The 19,942-nt window shown below is 44.5% G+C and overlaps 2 protein-coding genes and 1 long non-coding RNA gene across 5 annotated transcripts; 1 reads left to right on the top strand and 2 right to left on the bottom strand.

Moving 5' to 3' along the window:
* Positions 1–600: 600 nt before the first annotated feature.
* selenot2 (selenoprotein T, 2) lies at positions 601–9,948 on the bottom strand. The gene is made up of 6 exons (XM_084939419.1): positions 9,703–9,948; positions 9,165–9,275; positions 8,968–9,094; positions 7,401–7,488; positions 1,226–1,355; positions 601–846 (listed from the first exon to the last, which is right to left on the bottom strand). The coding sequence occupies exons 1-5, from the start codon at positions 9,903–9,905 to the stop codon at positions 1,234–1,236; spliced, it is 651 nt and encodes a 216-aa protein (XP_084795545.1). The 5' UTR covers positions 9,906–9,948; the 3' UTR covers positions 601–846; positions 1,226–1,233.
* On the top strand, positions 9,207–19,852 carry cox18 (cytochrome c oxidase assembly factor COX18). 3 transcript variants are annotated; one of them, XM_084939373.1, is made up of 8 exons: positions 9,207–9,297; positions 12,619–13,003; positions 15,282–15,382; positions 15,490–15,644; positions 16,101–16,216; positions 16,293–16,400; positions 19,124–19,186; positions 19,425–19,852. In XM_084939373.1, exons 2-8 carry the CDS (start codon positions 12,635–12,637, stop codon positions 19,584–19,586), a joined length of 1,074 nt encoding a protein of 357 aa, XP_084795499.1. In that variant the 5' UTR covers positions 9,207–9,297; positions 12,619–12,634; the 3' UTR covers positions 19,587–19,852. The 3 variants fall into 3 exon arrangements, with proteins under 3 accessions (XP_084795499.1, XP_084795482.1, XP_084795491.1); XM_084939356.1 differs by lacking the exon at positions 9,207–9,297 and adding an exon at positions 10,187–10,349; XM_084939365.1 differs by lacking the exons at positions 9,207–9,297; positions 19,124–19,186 and adding an exon at positions 10,192–10,349.
* LOC146391957 (uncharacterized) lies at positions 13,038–16,131 on the bottom strand. Its single transcript, XR_014801299.1, has 2 exons — positions 16,044–16,131; positions 13,038–15,199 (listed from the first exon to the last, which is right to left on the bottom strand). It is a non-coding gene; the product is annotated as an uncharacterized LOC146391957 (long non-coding RNA).
* Positions 19,853–19,942: the final 90 nt, after the last annotated feature.

Here is a 19,942-nt window from a genome sequence, read left to right as displayed (position 1 = left end):
CCCATCCACAAACTAAACTCACTTCACCCCACTGATGTCGGCATGTTCCAGCAGGTCACATAAATGAGAACAGGTGAAACTGTCCTCATTAGACATAAAAACTGTAAAATGAAAAAACCCCAAAATCATTCTGCTATGTTCCTGCTGCAGACACAATCTAGAGCAGGGGTGGGGAACTCCAGGCCTCAACGTCCTGCAGGTTTTAGACGTGTCCGCTGATTTAAATGGCTAAATGACCTCCTCAACATGTCTTGAAGTTCTCCAGAGGCCTGTTAATGAAGCAATCATTTGATTCGGGTGTACCAAGATCTAAAACCTGCAGCCCCTCGAGGCCTGGAGTTCCTACCCCCTCCCAGACTTTCTGTGATTGAAGTAAAAATGAAGCCATGTGAATCCTGCCTGATCACAGCAAGCCTCTGACGAGCTCCTGACAGGAATCAGTTGTGTCAGCCTGGAGTGAAAGTGCGCTGCTATGAATTCTGGGATGTCATGGCTGCTTCTCTGGTCATAAATGAGCCACACTGAAAACATGCTGTGAATAAAAGGCTCGATCTGCATGCACATGTGCATTTACCTGCAAAACCACAAACAGGCAGGAAACAGACCTGAACATTTTATTATTTTCACAATAAAAGCTTCACATAAACAGCCATCTACTTCCTGTCTACACGCTAATTAGCACAAGGCTGCCAGCAGTGCTTTCTGGTATTGTAGTGCTGAAGGTGAGCCGGTGCAGAGGGAGTGCTCAGTTCATGGCGAGGAACATCCAGCCGGGCCCTTCAGAATCTGTTTTAAGGCCCGCCCTTCATGAACGCCATCAGGAGAACGCCTAGCAAGCCGGAGCACCTGGACACAGAACAGGTAATGAGAGAGAGACACACCTGAATACAGCACAGCTGAGACCATCTCACAAAACATACTCCCTGAAGCACTTAAAGAAATGTTTCTGTCTGTAAATCAAACTCTGGCCCCGCCTCTGCCTCACCTGTCTCGGTGTCACACCCGTCTCTGGACTGACTGGACCGAATTTTTGTTCCTCTTAAATTGACTAAATTCAGTCTTTGGAGTCACAGGTGAGTCTGTACCTGTCAGGCGTTTCTCCGTGCATCAGTACGAGGAAAATCTAACAGATAGGTGAAGCTGATAATCTGATCGCACCTGCCGAGTTCACACAACCTTCCTGTGAGTCTCGTCACTGTGTGCAGTTAACTTGATGTGCATTCACCTGCAGCTCTAAGTGGAGGTGAAGGTCATGTGATCCACCTGGTTCATCTTCATGTGGTTGTCGAGGATCTGAAACATTTCCTGGATGTTCGGGACATAACCAGACTGAAGCTTCGACCACAGGGGCACATCTGAGGGGACAACAGAAAGCGTTACACCAGGAAATGAGGTCAGAGGAATGTCCCTACCTGATCTCCACAAGGAAACCTGGGTGTGTTTGTACAGTTCAAAAATGACCTCTCACCTCCTGTTTAGGAGAGGCAGGCCGCACCTCTTACTTCCCCTTGTGTTCTGAGCTCGTCGTCATCCACAGTTTTAAAGAGGCGGGCGGCACGGTTCATTGAGTAACTCCGATTATAACTTTATTATTTAAAAAAAAAATCCTCAATTCTTCATTTAACGGACGGCACTTTAATAACAACAACAACGTACTTCTGATCTGGTTTCTCTCATATCACGTCATTGTACACACAATAACAAAATAAATACATCAATCTGCACACCTTCATCATTTTGATTCTTGAGTTTATTCAAATATTTTTAATGGGCAGGAATTGTACAGCGATAAGCATTTCGCCGTATGTCACACAGTGCATGATATGTGACCAATAAACTTTGACTACAGACTACAACAGAAGTGTGTGAATAATAAACTGTGTTAAACCTAAAACACTGATAACAGCAGCAGCGATGATGACGCTGGCACAGTTTAACGTGGAGGCGGAGTCTGTTTATACAACGCGAAGAGCAAAGAGGCAGAGGCGTTACCGACACGGTGAGCTTAGGTGGGAAGAAAGAAAGCACAGCCTCCGAAACAGCAGCGCTGGTCCTGAAGTCACCATTAAAACCTGGAAACAGCTGACCAACGGAGAAAAGCAAACTGTAGCTGCTCCACACATCGCCGTTTATTTTACAGAAAAATCTGCAGTAAAGCTGCAGAAGTAAGGCTACATCAAAATATGCAGATGAACTGTTAACTGAGTCTGATATAATGTTTAATTTATAGAGCTCGCCGAAGGCTGACGGCGGCCAGCCCACTCTCCGTTCCAGTGATCCCTACAGGGCTGAGTCTAAAGGGGGGCATAGAGTGTCCTACACCATATTTACCTCCAGGCTTTGTAACATTGTTTTTCAGATTTAAAGTGGAATAAAACTACATTGGACAACACGCAATGTGCCTCCTCGTATCGGTCTGAGCTGCCTCACTGCTGTCGGACAGACACCGTAAAACCTGATCGCACACTCGATTATTCTGGTTTACAGGCCTTCATCACTCTGAGCTGATACTTCCAGCTCAATCATGAACCTTCTTAAACAGATTAAGATTACACACAGGAACAGATCTCTCCTTTCACAATAAAAGTCCTTTACATAAATATAAAAGTTGTTTGCTGTTTTATTATATTTACTGTACAAACTACAACTTGATGTTTAATTACTGCTTACAGCATAGGTGTCAAACTCTGGCCCGTGGGCCAAATTTGGCCCGCAGCCTACTTACATTTGGCCCGCGAAGCCATACCAAATTACTATCAGAGCTGGCCTACTGGTATTATACAGCTAATATATATATATTGTTTAGTATTAAGCTTTGCTTGTTCCATATTCAGTTTTTCAGCAAAACGTGTTTGAGTCCATAAGAAAAGATTCATTCTTATATCTGGAGGAATAAATATATTTCAATAAATATTAACGTTAGCCCGCGACTTTGTTCCAGTTTTGAATTTTGGCCCACTGTGTATTTGAGTTTGACACCCCTGGCTTACAGTGTGAAAATATCTTGGTTTACTATATTATTATTTATACACACACCCCAGTTCTTCCAGTTATTTATCACAATTCATGTGTTTCAAGTCCAGTGAATAGGTTGAAATGGTACAAAGGTAAGTGGTAAACTGCCAAAGGTTAAAATAAAAAGGTAAGGTTACCCAAGATGAAAAGTAATGTACACGTCAGAATTACACAGAAAGGCCTTTTTCAGGGAACAACACGAGTTAACAATTCAAAGCTGTTCTGCAGTATTGGAGGTTGATCAGCCTTGAACGTTGGTGCAACTAATTCCTACAGGTGTTCCAACTTGTCTGGATTACGTCCCCCTCTGTCTGCATGAAGCAGTGTTGGAGCACACTGTGGTACCATACCCTCATGGGCATCAGCTGAACAGTACTGTAGTGTGTTGATACAAACATGGTGAGAATAACAGTGGAAGAGACACAGACCATCACAACACTTAGAAATGTCGGTCTGTCCGACAGAGAGACTGCAAAGAAAGTCACAGTGTCAGTGAGTCCAGTTTCCTTCAGCATCCAAAGGCTCAGAAACAAACTGCGACAGGAAGAGGTCTGCAGACCCAAAGACACGACTGAACCAGAGGACACGTTCCTGAGAGTTAACAGCTGTGATATAGACTCACAGGACAACAGCTTCAAGCAGCTTAAAAGTGGTCGTAGTGAGCAAGTCTCAGTTTCAGGTGTGAGGAGAAGGCTTCGAGCTGCAGGTTTGACAGGACGAGCTGCAGCAAGAAAGCCAGACGTCAGAATAAGACAAAGAGGCTTGTCTGGGCCATGAAACGCCACCATTGCACTACTGAAGACTGGAAGAAGGTATCATTGACTGATGGATCAACATTTGGACTCTTCGTTTCATCACGCAGGATCTTTGTACGCCGTGGAGTAGGTGAAAGGATGGTTCCACAGTGTGTGGCATCAACATGGAGGAGGAAGTGTGATGGTCTGGGGCTGTTTGCTGGATCCAGGGTCGGTGACTTGTACAGAGTGAGAGGCTCCCTGAACCAGAACAGCTACACAGCACCCTGCAGCTCCATGCAGGACCCTCTGGTATGAGGCTAGTTCTGGTGTTCGAAAACGTTTGACAGGTAGTGCATTTTATAGATATTATAAGCAGTTTTGTTCAAGTTACTTGAAAAAAGTAATCAGTAACCCTAAAGATTACTTCCCCCAAAAAGTAATCCCGTTACTTTACTGATTACTTATTTTCAAAAGTAATTACTTACTTAGTTACTTTTTAAAAATACGATTTACAACATGAATAGGTGATAAAGTGATAGATCTTTCAGCCCAATTCTACTTTTTCTGCAATTTTCTGTTACAAGTAACGCGTTACTGCCCATCTCTGATTATAAGAGGTTTGTTTTGTTTTTTAGAAAAACCATGAAACTCTGCGTGATTTCAGAAAAATCACACCATGGAGCCCTGCTCTAAGAAACGGTCACAGATTTAACTCCATTTGTAAAGCTGATTTAACAAATAAGTGTTCACAGTTTTTAGTGTGTGTGTAGCATCACCTAATGCAAGTGTGTTTCGGAAAAATACACTGCTCAAAAAAATAAATAAATAAATAAATAAATAAAGGGAACACAAAAATAAACATCCCATATCTGAATGAATGAAATACTCTTAATACTTTGTTCTTTACATAGTTGAATATGCTGACAACAAAAATCAAACAAAAATTATCAATGGAAATCACATATAGCAACCATGGAGGTCTGGATTTGGAGTCACACTCAAAATTAAAAGTGTAAAAACACACTACAGGCTGAAGCAACTTTGATGTAATGTCCTTAAAACACGTCAAAATGAGGCTCAGTAGTGTGTGTGGCCGCCACGTGCCTGTATGACCTTCCAACAATGCCTGGGCATACTCCTGATGAGGTGGCCGATTGTCTCCTGAGCCATCTCCTCCCACACCTGGACTGAAGCATCTGCCAACTCCTGGATGGAGCAAGACATGATGTCCCAGATGTGCTCAGTTGGATTCAGGTCTGTGGAACAGGGGGGCCAGTCCACAGCATCAATGCCTTCGTCTTGCAGGAACTGCTGACACACTCCAGCCACATGAGGTCTAGCATTGTCTTGCATTAGGAGGAAGCCGGGGCCACCCGCACCAGCCTATCGTCTCACAAGGGCTCTACGGATCTCATCTCATTCCTAATGGCAGTCAGGCTACCTCTGGCGAGCACATGGAGGGATGTGCAGCCCCCCAAAGAAATGCATCCCCACACTATTACTGACCCACTGCCAAACCGGTTATGCTTGAGGATGTTGCAGGCAGCAGAACGTTCTCCACGGCATCTCGAGACTGTCATGTCTGCCACATGTGCTCAGTGTGAACCTGCCTTCATCTGTGAAGAGCACAGGGCACCTTGGTGATCTCTGGCAAAAGCCAAGTGTCCTGCACGGTGTTGGGCTGTAAGCACAACCCCCGCCTGTGGATGTCAGGCCCTCATGCTGCCCTCATGGAGTCCGTTTCTGACTGTTTGAGCAGACACATGCACATTTGTGGCCTGCTGGAGGTCATTTTCCAAGGCTCTGGCAGTGCTCCTCCTGTTCCTCCTTGCACAAAGGCGGAGGTAGCGGTCCTGCTGCTGTGTTGCTGCCCTCCTACGGCCTCCTCCATGTCTCCTGATGTACTGGCCTGACTCCTGGTAGCGCCTCCTTGCCCTGGACACTACGCTGACAGACACAGCAAGCCTTCTTGCCACAGCTCGCATTGATGTGCCATCCTGAATGAGCTGCACTACCTGAACCACTCGTGTGGGTTGTAGACTCCGTCTCATACTACCACTAGAGTGAAATCGCCGCCAGCATTCAAAAGTGACCAAAATGTCAGTCAGAAAGCATAGGTGGTCTGTGGTCACCCCCTGCAGAACTGCTCCTTTATTGGGGATGTCTTGCTAATTGCCTATAACTTGTTGTCCACTTCATTTGCACAACAGCATGTGACACTGATTGTCAATCAGTGTTGCTTCCTAAGTGGACAGTTTGATTTCACAGAAGTGTGATTGACTTGGAGTTACATTGTGTTGTTTAGTTGTGTTCCCTTTATTTTTTTGAGCAGTGTAGATTGATGTGTATGACGGACCAAAAACAGAAGCCTCCAAGCAAGAAATGATATACTTTCAGGAAACCTTATTTCCTTGTGTTGGTTTATAACTACTGTTGGCAAACTGCTGTGTAATTAGGTGTGTGGGGTCCTCTACAATTCTTGTGGCTTTGTGGATGCAAAAAGTGTCCGCGATGGAGGAAAGAGAGGCTCCAATGATCTTCTCAGCTGTTCTCACTATCCGCTGTAGGGTGTTGCGATCCAATACGGTGCAGTTACCACACCAGACAGTGATGCAGCTGCTTCGGATGCTCTGGAGAGTACCTCAGTAGAAGGTGGTGCAGCATCTGGAACACTTAGCCTCATTTTTGCTTTTAGCCCCAATGGTTTCCACTCAGTTATCACTTCTGTCACTCGTTAGCTAACCTAAGCTAATTTAGGTCTGTTAGCAGCAGACTGACATAGATTAGACATAGATTGTAAAGGCCGCCCTTTTCTTTGTGAGTGTTTATTACACGGCGTACTGCGGAGAAAAGCCTGTTCTAACGTTTGAGTCTAAGGTTTATTTTTTAGCACCTGACGGCTCTTTTTGCTTCTCATCCGTAAACACTCTGCGTACAGCGGAGCCACGCGATGGTTTTACCGTCATTGTTGCTAACGACAGCACATAAAAAACAGGCGCTTGTCCGTCCATAGTGTGGTTATACTAAATATAAGAGAAAGAGAGAGCTTTAAGAAATTAATATAGTCACTACAGTGACCATCAAAATAATGAAAAAATATTGCCGTAAACAGTATATTTTGCGACACCACGAAACAAATGATAGCGTGATAGGAAACGATAGATGTTTTTATATCGTCATCTGATATATATCGTTATATTGAACAGCCCTATCTGTGAATGATTTTTGTTTTTAAATCAAGCTTCACACACAGTTTGTTTGAGCAGAGCTCCGGGATAGAAATTAGACTGAATACATGTTCTCTTTAATAACTCACACAAAGAAAAGGGTGAGAGAACATGTCTAAGACATGTACGCAGAGCTTGCTGTCAGAGTGACAGGAAGTATGAGCACTTTCATATAAGTAAATAACAAACTGGGTTTCTGGTACAGATCAGGCAGCATTACAGCAGGATGTGAGGTCAGCAGTGATGTAATTGGTTACAGTAAGAAGTGCTGTTCTGTTTCTGATGACTGACAGTATATTACTCTGAATACTTTGACTTTAGTGCAGACAAGCGTGAAGTACTGCAGTAATTTGAGTTGTAGTACTGAAACTGTGTCACAAGCATGATGTTAACACAAAGGTCTGGTCCAATCAGAACTCACCATTTAGTGTGACCTCAAAGGCTCCAGTGGACAGGAAGTGAGTCTCCATCATGTTACAGAGGAAGAAGGCCATGAGGCAGGAGAAGATCTGCAACAGAAGCACAGTGTCCGTTACCATGGTAATCAGTAAACAGCACCCATTACCGTGGTAACAGCAGCAGGATAGGCAGACGATTCTACAAGCTAGCGCTCTGATCACACCACAACCTCAGTCATCAGTCTATTCATGAGTGTTTTTCCAAGGTCATTTAAATCATTCCTCAGTTTAAATGAGCTGCACTGACAGCCTGGAGAAACAGGGATTGGTGAGATTTGGCCTGTCAAGCTCCTTTTCCATTACTACCTACTCGGATCAACTCGCCACGACTCGGAGCGACTGGTTTTCCATTACCGCCTGTGTGTGGTCAGAGCAACGCGCCCGAGTTTCCCGCAACGTAACTAGTGTGCAACACGAACACTACAACAAAGGTGGGCGTTGAAGCAATGATATAACTGCTGCTCAGTCTGTGCCTTTTCATTAGACTCGGGAACCACAGCGTTGTTTTTGTAGCCATTTTCATCGTTCCCAAGTGTTTAAAAAAAAAATATGGTGGTTTAGATTTTCGTGAGTGACACGCTCTCAGACTCATCGAGCGATACTACTGACCAGCCAATCAGTGGCATGCAGTCAGACGATGTCACATTTTAGTACCTGCCTGGATCGATTGGAATCCTGGGAAAGCAGTTACCAAAAAAAAAAAAAAGTACCAGGTACTGTGACCTGATGCAAAACCCTGCAAACAGTGATGAACCGTGCAGAGTTGATTTGAGCAGGCACGGAAAAAGGGCTTCAGAGTTAAGAGACTTGAGCTCACCTGTTGGATCCATAACCAGCACTGATTAGTGCATCAGATAGCACAGCGACTATCTGGCTCTTTGGATAAGTTATACTTGCAGATGTTTGAAGGATGACTGGAGAGCAAAGGACTCCAGTAATGTTTTTTTTCACAGCAGGTGGGCATGTTCCAGTAGCTCTGATGTCACGGCAAAATGTGTAATAGGCACGCTGGTCCACTGTGTCCATTTACACACCCATGTAAAAATTGGATTACCAGCAGGGGGAGCTAATGTATTTAAAGTCAAGTCAGTAGTGAGCAAAAAACATTAAGTTAATTCCAGGGTCCTTAATCAGCAAAATCCATTATACTATGTTAATATGTATTTCCATGTAAATGTCTGTTTAAACACGTTGCTGTGATTATATTCATGTTGGCTTGAAATAAAACGTCTCCTTCTGCTGGTACTACAGATTACTGCAACTTCTGCAAGCGTGTACATTTCACATTTTGGAGAGGCAAAGCGTGACATGGAAACAGTGGACCGGCGTGTTGATGGAATGGTAGATTTACTGTCATTAGTAAGTCCCACCTGAAACAACAGTGTGGGTGGAGTTTGCCTGTATGTGTCATCAGTTGGTGATTAAACATTATCAGTATTGAACAGCGGCTCAGGCTGCACCAATCAAGAACCACTAACAAACAGCCAATCACGGAGCCATGCACATGTGCTATCTGCTAAGTGCTGGTACCTTGTTGTTCTGACTCCAGCTCCAGGCAGGTGGTGTCTGGAGGTGGAGAAGCAAGAAGGGGTTCTGACCACTGACGATAACCAAAATGGAGAGCAGCTTCAGATACGAGATCAGCTGAGCCACACACCTGACGGGAGGAGGCAGGTTAGACACAGCTGTAGAGGCTAGGGACAGAGTTTACAGACGGAGCACCTCACCTGCTGAAGGCAGTGGGAGGGTAGTTCTCGCCCTGGATGCGGATGTCCGGGTACACCTCGCTGATGGCCTGAGAGTAATCCTGGAAGACTTTATTGTAACCTCAGGAGATACTGAAAGAAGCACATCTGTTAGGTGATTATAATCTGTCACACTTACACACACAATAACATTAGCCGATCAATTATCAGGTGTATTTTTTTATTTTCCCGAAAGACGGGCGTTGAAGACAAGAACACCTGCCTTAAGGTGTCCAATTAGATGGTCAGAAGCGAAGCAACTCGAACTTGATCAGCCAACAAAATCCGGGTAGTCTCCAAATTCCAACCGACCAAATGAGCAAAGTTGGGTTACCCGAAGCTTGTTAACGACAAGTATTCACCGCTAGTTAGCGCTGGCGCCGTAGATCACGCTAACTTAACTCGTATCGTCGATGGTTTGTGTTTAGATTTTCACCCACCCTGTCTTTATTTTCTCTTCACCTCGGTCATTCTCACGGATGCTCACTGCTAGCCTCTGTTAGCTTCTGTGTTAACTCACCAGTACTGGAACCGCAGTACGGGGCCGCTGTAGATCGCCGCCTTAGCGGGCTTTCCCGGTTCCGTGTCCGGGAAGACGGCCGGGTTGTCGGGTGGTTGGTGCCCACTCTGCGAGCTCGATCTTCCGACATAAATGTCCCGGAGGGTGAGCGCCGTGAAGAGGAGCAGGGCCACCAGAAGGCCAGTCTGGCTGTACTCCGCCATGACTGCAGTAGTCAAACACAGGAATCGGAAACAGAACTATATTCGCTGATGCCACGCTTCCGCTCTGCTCTTTCACATTAAAAGAAACGTCCGGCAGGAAAAATGGCGGTTTTTGATACATATTCAGCGGGCTTTAAATATTTTGTTTGGAGCGATAAAGCTGGTTCGTGTTTAGATAATCTGTGATGTTTTTATCTGAAACACCAGCGGTGCGGTGAAGGGGGGTTGTTTTTTTTTTAACTCATGTATAATCCCATAGTGACGTCACATTCACCCGGCACAAAGTGGTAAACAGTGCAACGTCATAAACGTGGGACACAGCGTAGCGTGTGGTTGGAGGCGCCAAGGTGATAGAACAGATATAAGCAAATAAAATCGGGGATTTAATGATTTATTCAGCCTCTGACCCCGAGCACAGAGCACCTAACGGCTGACGTCACACAGGTACGTTTCCGCTGTACGGTCAAGTTAAAGATTGCAATATCGAAGAAAAGAAAAAGGAGGTGTGATTCTGTTCTGTCTCTCTGAGATTGTCATTGTTATTGTTCTAAATAAAGTTCATTTAAAAAAAAAGATGCAATATCGAGCTGTTAACAGGAGAACGCATGAGATGTGTTCACGCAGTAAACATGCTTACCTGGACAGGTAAAGACTTTAATTAATGTAGGGGAGAGTGGGGTGAGTTGTGCCAGTTTTTACTTAAAGTGACTTTAAAGCGACCGTAATGTCCAACTAAAACATATTTCAGGATGTTGAGCAGTAAAAAAGTTCTGACATGTTCAGAACAAAATGAAATTCAAATGAAGACGAAATTAACTGCAGTTGTCTTCACAAATCTGGCCTACTCCATAACATCCCAGCTGTTGATGCTACTCACTGCTCCCTTCTGGCTCTACCACCAAGTTTTTGTGATGTGGTTAATGTTTTTATGCACATGTTCTCTATGGGAAATAATTATGAATATTCTCTATTACTTTTTCTTAATAAATGCACACTTAACCAAACCTGCTTTTGCATGTGATATCCCTGCCAGCTGGATCAAAATCTAATTTCTTTGTGCATGAACTGGCTTTTGAGTATTGACAAAGAAATGAACATATAAAGGCTGCTAGTGCCTTTTAGATGTTTTGTCAAAGACTTGATGGCATTTCCATCTGTAGCATCCAGCCGAACTGAGAAGGCCAGAACTGATGGTTGTTGAATGACTTTTATTATTCCTTGCCGTGTATCAGACAACGAACCAACGTAAGAGCTTGTTCCCCTGTCGACTGTAGCTAGAGCCATTCATTTTTATACTATTGTTTTTCTCTCCCTTTTCTGCATTATCAGTAGTTTACAGTTTTCTTGCGTCTTTTGTTACATCAAGCTAGTTTCCGTTTGCAACATTCACGTCTGGTCACACAGGAAGTTACCAAAACAAAAGCACAAACGTTATATTACGTTATATTATATATTAGCTAGCTTTACACATCCACTTTTACACCATCCATCTTCTTCTTTTCCATGTATCATTTTAATGTCATCCTGGATGTTCATCTTCCTCGCCACCTGACGAATGGACTTCCCTTCTCCACCTCGTTCACTCAGTAAACTCTCTCTATTATAACTCTGTGGCATGAGGGTCTGTTTCTGTTTTTGGTCTGAAATTAAGAATGTCACAGTGGAAAACTATAAAAATACAATCTACAGTTACAATAAAATAATATGTTTAAAATATTCATAAGTGCGGCCCCTTGGCAAAAATTACCCCAACAACACCATTTTGAAAAAAAGCATCATCCAACAGTTTTGAGTATCGACTCACAGTGTAGCTTACCAAATCTCTAACACATCTGTGAAATGTTTTCAGACTTTTCTATAACTGTTCATACGCAACAATCAAAAACCAAATCACCCCACTTTCCCCTGTGCCAAATAATAGCAGCTGATCTTCACAGCTACCTGAGGAACAGCTGAGCTGAACTTCCTCCTGACATGAAGCTTAATAAACACAAACAGGCAGTTTTCTCTTCTTCTCCACACAGACTGACAGTAAAACACAGGTTTCTGTTTAACTGGTGTGATCCGTTTACATATTCCACTCTCCGTGATCAGAAGGTGTTAAACAGCTGACAGGTGAACAGGATGTTTGCAGGTAAACTTGAGGCTTTGTCTGTAGCGTCATGAGGAAAACGTTGGCTTGTTATTTAAGTTACAGAAGGACAGAGGTGTGAGACTAGGTGGAAGACTTTTTGATTTTTAAAAAAAATAAAATTCAAATAATTGAATTGTGGTCTGATGAGAATATTGATACGGGTATGCATTTGAACGAGCTGGAGATGGAGCCCATTTTTGTCTTGTCAAACCTCATGACCCAGAGACAGAGACGACATCCAGTGAAAACGACGCAACATCTGCAACACGGAGAGAGCTGACCTGGAACACCGATCACACTCACGTTTGTTTGTTAGCAAACAGGTGAAGTCCTGAAATGTTTCTGATCTCTGAGGAAGGTTCCTCATCGATAAATCGATCACTGAAAAACCTTGAGCTCACAGTTGCTTCACCAATTGTAATAACCTGTAAATAATCTGCTCATGATGGAAGATGAAGAGGAGTCTCATCCTTCCCTTCAGCGTGGTCTCCTACACATGGACTTCATATTTCACTCCATCCTGGTTCCTGTTGCAGTCTATGATATTTTACGGCCGTCCTTTCTGTGTCATCCTTTCAGGCCTGTGAGGGTCACCATGTTAAGTGTGGGGGGGTCGTCGAGGATCTTCAGCCTTCCCATACGAGGATTCTGCTCAGCTGTCATCTACAGGAAGTCACTTCCACCTGTCATCACCTCCTCTCCTGGCAACTACCTCCATAGATCAGGAGGGGGGGCACACGTGTCAGGTGTGCGGGCCCTGTCAGGTGGCAGCAGCGATGCTGCAGGTGGGTGGTACAGCAGCCTGGCGGACTCGACCCCAGTTCACCTGTGTGAACAGCTCCTGGTGAGCGTACAGGAGGCGAGCGGGTTGCCGTGGTGGTTTAGCATCTGCGTAGCGACGCTGTCAGTGAGGACGCTCGTCACTCTGCCGCTCGCTGCCTACCAGCTGGTCGTCATCTCTAAGGTCAGTGACGCAGGGCTTCACATATAAGATAAGATAAGATAAGATAAGATAACCTTTATTAGTCGCACATGTGGGAAACTTGTTTTGTCACAGCAGAAAGTGGACAGTGCAAAGTTACATAGCAAAAACTGGAGAACACTGGAACACAATAAGAATAAGGTACTGTACACAACTGTACTGTATAGAATAGAACAAAATAAAATACTATACAATAGGATAAAAATAGAATACAAATGCTTTATACAACTGAGTAAAAATACAACTTTGTCGGAAAAAGAGTATTGCACTTAGTCTTATTGCACATGTGTGGATGTGTTTGATCAGTTGGAGTCTTTGTTGTGGAGTCTGACAGCAGTGGGGAGCAAAGACCTGTGAAATCTCTCCGTCCCACACCGTGGGTGCCGCAGTCTCCCACTGAAGGAGCTGCTCAGTGCTGTCAGAGTCTCCTGCATGGGCTGGGAGATGTTGTCCAACAGGGGTGACAGCTTAGCCACCGTTCTCCTGTCACTCACCACCTCCACTGGGTCCAGAGGGCATCCTAGAACAGAGCTGGCCCTTCTGATCAGCCTGTTCAGTCTCTTCCTGTCCCCAGCAGAGATGCTGCCGCCCCAGCAGACCACACCGTAAAAGATGGCTGAGGCCACCACAGAGTCATAGAAGGTCTTCAGGAGTGGGCCCTCCACTCCAAAAGAGTCTCCGCAGCAGGTACAGCCTGCTCTGCCCTTTCCTGTAGAGGGCGTCTGAGTTATGAGTCCAGTCCAGTTTATTGTTCAGATGAACACCAAGGTACCTGTAGCTGTCCACAGCCTCAATGTTCATGCCTTGGATGTTCAGTGGTTGCAGTGGAGGATGTTTGTGCCTGTGGAAGTCTACCACCAGCTCCTTGGTTTTACTGGTGTTGATCTGGAGGTAGTTCAGCTGGCACCAGTCCACAGAGTCTTGAGTCAGTCCTCTGTACTCCTTGTCGTCCCCATCAGTGATGAGGTCGACTATTGCAGAGTCATCAGAGAACTTCTGCAGGAAGCACTGGGTGGAGTTGTGGGAGACGTCTGCAGTGTAGATGGTGAAGAGGAACGGAGCCAGAACCGTTCCCTGTGGGGCCCCGTACTGCAGACGACCCTGTCCGACACACAGCCCTGAGTCCTCACATACTGTGGTCGGTCGGTGAGGTAGTCCAGAATCATGTGGTGAGGTGATGGTCCACTCCAGAGTTCTCCAGCTTGTCCTTCAGGACCGTGGGCAGAATGGTGTTGAAGGCACTGGAGAAATCGAAGAACACAGTGCTCCCAGCGGTCTCCAGGTGAGCGAGGGAGCGATGTAGGAGGTGGATGACCGCATCATCCGCTCCAATGCCAATGGTAGGCAAACTGAAGTGGGTCCAGTGATGAGCTCACCAGGCGCAGAAGCTGAGCCAGGACCAACCGCTCCAGGGTCTTCATCAGGTGGGATGTCAGAGCCACCATCTTGTAGCTGTTGAAGGTCATCTGTGCAGTGTCATTGCAGTAGTTACCAGAGTCACCTCACAATGACAAGGTTGCTGCTTCAGCTCGTTCTTCCTGTGTGATCCTGTTTCTGGCTGTAGGTGAGGCGGATGAGGGCAGAGTGCAGGCCCTTTCTTTCACTGCATGAAAGCAGACTTAAACATGTTGATGGTTTAAAATACTTTGAGTGGTCAGTAAGAGGGGAAAGGTCTGTCTGTGTCCACAGACTCATCCAACATACTTAATGCTGGTCACATGATCTCAGGTCAGCGTTTGAGGGTCTCATGATGTTTTTGCCGCCTCTAATCCATCTTTGTGCTTCTAAAAGAAAATCCAGCGCTCCCACGTCTCTACATCTGACCTTAGATCAGACTGTAGTTTGTCCTCAGAGAGAAGAAATATTTCAGGAATCCAGACATTTTTCCCTCCTCCTTCTCTCCCACGAATTCTGTCCTCCTCGTCCTCCTCCTCGTGTCCTTTTAAACTGAAATGAAAAAGGAAGCCTCTGAGACTCTCAGCTGACACGTCAGCTTTTAACCGCCTTTAAGTTACTTTACCTTATGTTTTGGAGGAATACTCTGCAGCTGCCTCTGAGTTTATCCAGTCAGAAGCATCCGTTTATTTAAGGTGCTTTTTTTCCCCGTGAGATGTCCCAAAAAAGTTCCAGTTGGTCAGAGCAAAGATGTAAGCTTTATCTAAAGCAGCCCCTTAGTTCCTGCAATGAAAAACCCACAAAACTAACTATTATTAACCAACCCCCCAGAATCTAACCATAGTAACCTTCAGGTGATGTGCAGGTGGAGGCACTACAGGCTGAAATCTCTGAGCTGGCCAAGAGACTACGCTATGAAGTGTCAGTCAGAGCAAGAGAGAGAAGCTGGACGGAGAGAGAGAGCCGGTGAGACACAACTAACAGACTTAAAACAACAACAAACAAATACATTCAAAGAAACAAAAAAACATCCAATAGACAGCATTCAACTAGTCAGTCTGTCCTCCTGCCAGGTTCCAGTTCAAGAAGAACCTGCGGCGGATCGTCTCTCAGCTCTACGTCAGAGATAACTGTCACCCCTTCAAAGCCAGTCTGCTGGTCTGGGTTCAGCTGCCACTCTGGATCAGTCTGTCTCTGGCCCTCCGAAATCTGAGCCTGGATCAGTCTGGTAAGAACCTGGACCAAATGAAAGTAACCTAACCCAGCCCAAAATTATGAGGTAGGATACAGTACTGTGCAAAAGTCTTGAGCCACCCCTCATGTCTTTAAATTTTTGACCTTCCTGTATTTTTGTTAAGTGCTCTTGAGCGATAGTTCTCTCACGCGCTCATTCTTTTCCCTCCCTGCGACGTACAGCAGCTGGAGCTTCAGCTAGCAGACATACTGCGTGACAAACTGCACACAAACAGGCTGATATCATGAATAAGAGACAAAGTAAGAGAAATGTTTAAGGTACAGAGAAAAAAACAACTGAAACAGGCTGCATAATATATTTACCTATATGTTTGCAACCTTCGAAAAATTGGTGCACCTGCTCAAGAGTCATGCATAGTACCGTGACTTTTACCTGGTCCAGGATGTAGTCTACACCACTCCCAATCCAGGACCTCTGTTTTTCCTGCAGACCTGCAGGGGGCGCTGGCAGCAGGAGGTGCTCTGTGGTTCCCTGACCTCACCATACCGGACTCCACCTGGATCCTACCTGTCTGTCTGGGACTCACCAACCTGCTCATCGTAGAGGTCAGTTTGTCAGCAGTATGTAATTAGCTGATCAGTGGTGTAATCAGTCTAAGCTTCCTGTGCGCTTCTTCTTCAGGTCTTTTCTCTGCAGAGAGTCGCAGCGTCTCGAACCCAGCGGCTGGTCTTGAACACCGTTAGAGGATTTTCTCTGCTGATGATCCCAATCGCTGCCACGGTGCCCTCTGTGAGTTTAAGGTGTAGTCCATCACTTTTCTCAGCCTGACCAGGTCAGAACAGCCATTTGGTTGAGACATTCAGGAAACGAGTTACAAGCTGAAATTTACAAAAAAGAAAAACATTTGAGTCATAAAACATGCGTACTACACCTGCAGGGAAAATAACCTTTACGCATTACAGCCCACTTAGACATGTGTACACCTGGACCACCCTCATTTCCCGACCACTACACGTCCCATTCACCCTGAACAAGAACTTGAATTTGATCTGTGATCAAATGGGACACCATGGGACACATGGAGACTGAGTCTTATTCATTCACACAGCACAAATATGCAGGTGATGAAGGTGTAGTAAGCTGGTTAACATGAGACAAAAATGGCATTAAATAAATACAATTTTATTTATGTAGCACCTTTCTAGACAGAGTCACAAAGTGCTGCACATAGGATAATAAATAATAAAAGGGTAAAACAGACAATATAAAACAGTCAGAAATTTAACCAAAAACAGTTTTAAAAAGATGAGTTTTGAGTTGTTTTTTAAAAACAACTACCGAGTCCACAGTTCTTAATGTCTGAGGGAGAGCGTTCCACAGTCTCGGGGCCACAGTGGCAAAAGCTCTGTCACCCTTAGTTCTCATCTTAGTCTGTTTTATAGCAAGTAAGCCCTGATCAGATGACCTCAGGGACCTGCTAGGGATATAGGGCTGTAGCAGATCGGAGATGTAGGCTGGTGGCAGTCCATGCAAGGCTCTAAATATCAAGACCAGGACCTTAAAATGTACTCTAAATTCAACAGGAAGCCAGTGTAGCTGAAATAGCAACGGTGTCACATGAGAATACTTGGAGGATCTTGTCAAAAGTCTAGCTGCAGCGTTTTGCACAACCTGCAGATGATCCAGAGAACCTTTGCTTAGACACATAAACAAAGAGTTACAATAGTCCAAGCGTATGGGCTCAAAATGTGGTCATAAATATTTTGTACTTGTAAAAAAGATTTGTATGTGTAAAAAAGATTTGTATGTGTAAAAAGATTTGTATGTGTAAAAAGAATTTGTGTGTGCGTAAAAAAGATTTGTGTGTGTAAAAAAGATTTGTATGCGTAAAAAAGATTTGTATGCGTAAAAAAGATTCGTGTGTGGACTTAGCCAAAAAAAACCCTGCAAGTTACAAGTACGAATTTTGACCCTATTTTTCTTCCTTTCAGCTGATTGGTCAATGTCATGTCAATCACAAATGTAACAATCCAATCAGAGAACAGATGGGTTTGGCTGTCGGAGGGGCGCTTTTTTGAACTGCAGGTCCTTGAAGGGTAATACAGTTTGAAGCTGGAGGATCTCTATATAAATATCCGATAGCAGCTAGGTCCCCTAACTTTCAGCAGCTGTTGAAAGGATAAAGTTGTGCTATATCAGTGGTTAGAAATACCATTATTACTTTAGGATTAGTTTAACACAAAGTCAGGGCTGACCCGGGACCATTGCTGTGAGTCACAGTGCGCAGCATAAAGGTCCTTTCACATCAGACGCAGGATGTGCTGCTAATGCTAACTGCTAACTAAAAGCAAAGGATCCAGAATTTGTTGCGCTGGCTGCTGGGCTCTGTGGGTTTTTGCAGCAGCTCTACCTGTACTAGATGCACCTGCTCCTTGTCTTTTCTATCGCTGACTTTATGTCCTCTACAAGAGTTTCTGTTTTTTTTGCTGGTTCTTCAAATGTTCAATAAAAACATGTATGCTAATTCATAACGAAGAAAGCTTTGTAATGAAGACTGTCATTTCCAAAACACTGCGCCCCCCCCCCCCCCCGTGGTCCGCAGCGCTGTTGAAAAGGCTGTGGAAGTCCCTGTATTAAACACGTAGACCTGTGACACAAAAATCACCAAACTCAGACGACCACAGACTGTTTTCCTTCGTGGTGATGAAGGAAAACGCTGGGTTGGCATGTAAAAGGGCATTTATTCCCTTCAAAGACCTGCAGTTCAAAAAAAGCGCCCCTCCGACAGCCAAACCCATCTGTTCTGTGATTGGATTGTTACATTTGTGATTGACATGACATTGACCAATCAGATGAAAGGAAGAAAAATAGGGTCAAAATTCGTACTTGTAACTTGCAGGGTTTTTTTGGCTAAGTCCACACACAAATCTTTTTTACGCACACACAAATTCTTTTTACACATACAAAACTGATTTACAAGTACAAAATATTTATGACCACATTTTGAGCCCATACAAGCGTGACGAAATAAATGCATGTATAGCAATCTCCAGTTCAGGGCAAAATAAAACAGGGCTTAACTTAGCCACATTTCTTAAATAATAAAAACAAGACCGGAGCAGAGAATTCACATGCCCATCCAATGTGAGAGTCGAGTCAAAAGTGTAACTAAATTCCTGACAGAGGATTTAACATACACAGGAAGAGGACCGAGGGCTTTCACTATCTGGAATACAAATCTGTCCGGAGCACATACGAGGACTTCAGTTTTCCCCTTGTTGAGTTGGAGGAAATTTACAGCCATCCAACGTTTGATGGAATCTAAGCAATCTAAGGCGTTCTTCATCCTTCACATCAGCTGATCATGAGTGTCATAGCCCCGCCCTCTCTGAGCCTGATCTGAGCTCTAATTGGCTTATATCTCTTACAGGTAAAAGATTATTATGGCCACTGAATGGTTTAGGTGATTAAGTTGATCTGTATATAAGTGAAAGTTTTTAATCTCTCCACAGTCTGTGACATGTCGGTACCTCACCTACGAGCTTTACACTGGTGAGCTCGTTCTCCCGACATTTGTGAGTGAAGCAGCATTTGTCTCGTTTCCTGCTCATAAACACAGCTCTGACTGAGGAATGTTTCATGTTCAGATCTGCCAAGTCAACGAATGTTTGAACGTGTTGAGTCGCTCCCGCATTCCTGTCAGGTCATCAGATTAAAGTGTCTGTTCAGGGTTTTATTTTGAAAGAATGTTCCTGTGTATTAATCAGATTAAGGTGTTTTATTCTGAAAGAGTCTCACTGTCTCTCCTCACAGTCCATGGCTCTGTACTGGTTTGCTTCCAGTCTGGTGGGATTCAGTCACAACCTCCTCCTTCGCTCTCCTTCAATCCGCCGACTCTTGCAACTGTCGACTCCTCACTCGACATCTCCATACAGAGACCTGCTGACCGCCTTCTTCGCCAAATACCGCAAATGACCGCGCTGTCAGATAATACAGCTGCAAACATCGACAAAACAAGTTGAGGACAGCAGACTGACTCGGTTTAATATTTACTAGCTGCCTGGGTCCACCTGATGGAAAAAAAAAAAAAACAGCTGACTGTAACTTCCTGTCAGAGTTTAAAGTCATATAAAGTCAGGTAAAAGTCTGTGACGATGTGATCACCTCAGACATTTAAAGTGTTTGATGTTAATCTGAGATGTGTCTGTCTGGTCATAAATAAAGTCACTTCAGACTGTGAATGCTCTGTGTTCAAGTTCATCTCTGAACAATAACAGGAAGTGAATGCATGATCTTTGACCGCCTGTTTATTTTCCCACAGACACTCTCTA

The sequence above is a fragment of the Perissodus microlepis genome, chromosome 2 (assembly GCF_051167445.1).
Source record: "Perissodus microlepis isolate ML-2025 ecotype Zambia chromosome 2, ASM5116744v1, whole genome shotgun sequence".
Lineage (NCBI taxonomy): Eukaryota > Metazoa > Chordata > Actinopteri > Cichliformes > Cichlidae > Perissodus > Perissodus microlepis.
The sequence above is the reverse complement of the archived record's forward strand: the minus strand, read 5'-3'. Positions and strand labels throughout refer to the sequence as shown.

What these genes read in the sequence shown, in the direction of transcription:
- cox18 (XM_084939373.1), top strand. Translation starts at nt 12,635, where the DNA reads ATGTTAAGTGTGGGGGGGTCGTCGAGGATCTTCAGCCTTCCCATACGA. An exon ending in AGCTGGTCGTCATCTCTAAG is followed by an intron (nt 13,004 to 15,281) that starts GTCAGTGACGCA and finishes GGTGATGTGCAG; the next exon opens with GTGGAGGCACTACAGGCTGA. An exon ending in TGGACGGAGAGAGAGAGCCG is followed by an intron (nt 15,383 to 15,489) that starts GTGAGACACAAC and finishes TCCTCCTGCCAG; the next exon opens with GTTCCAGTTCAAGAAGAACC.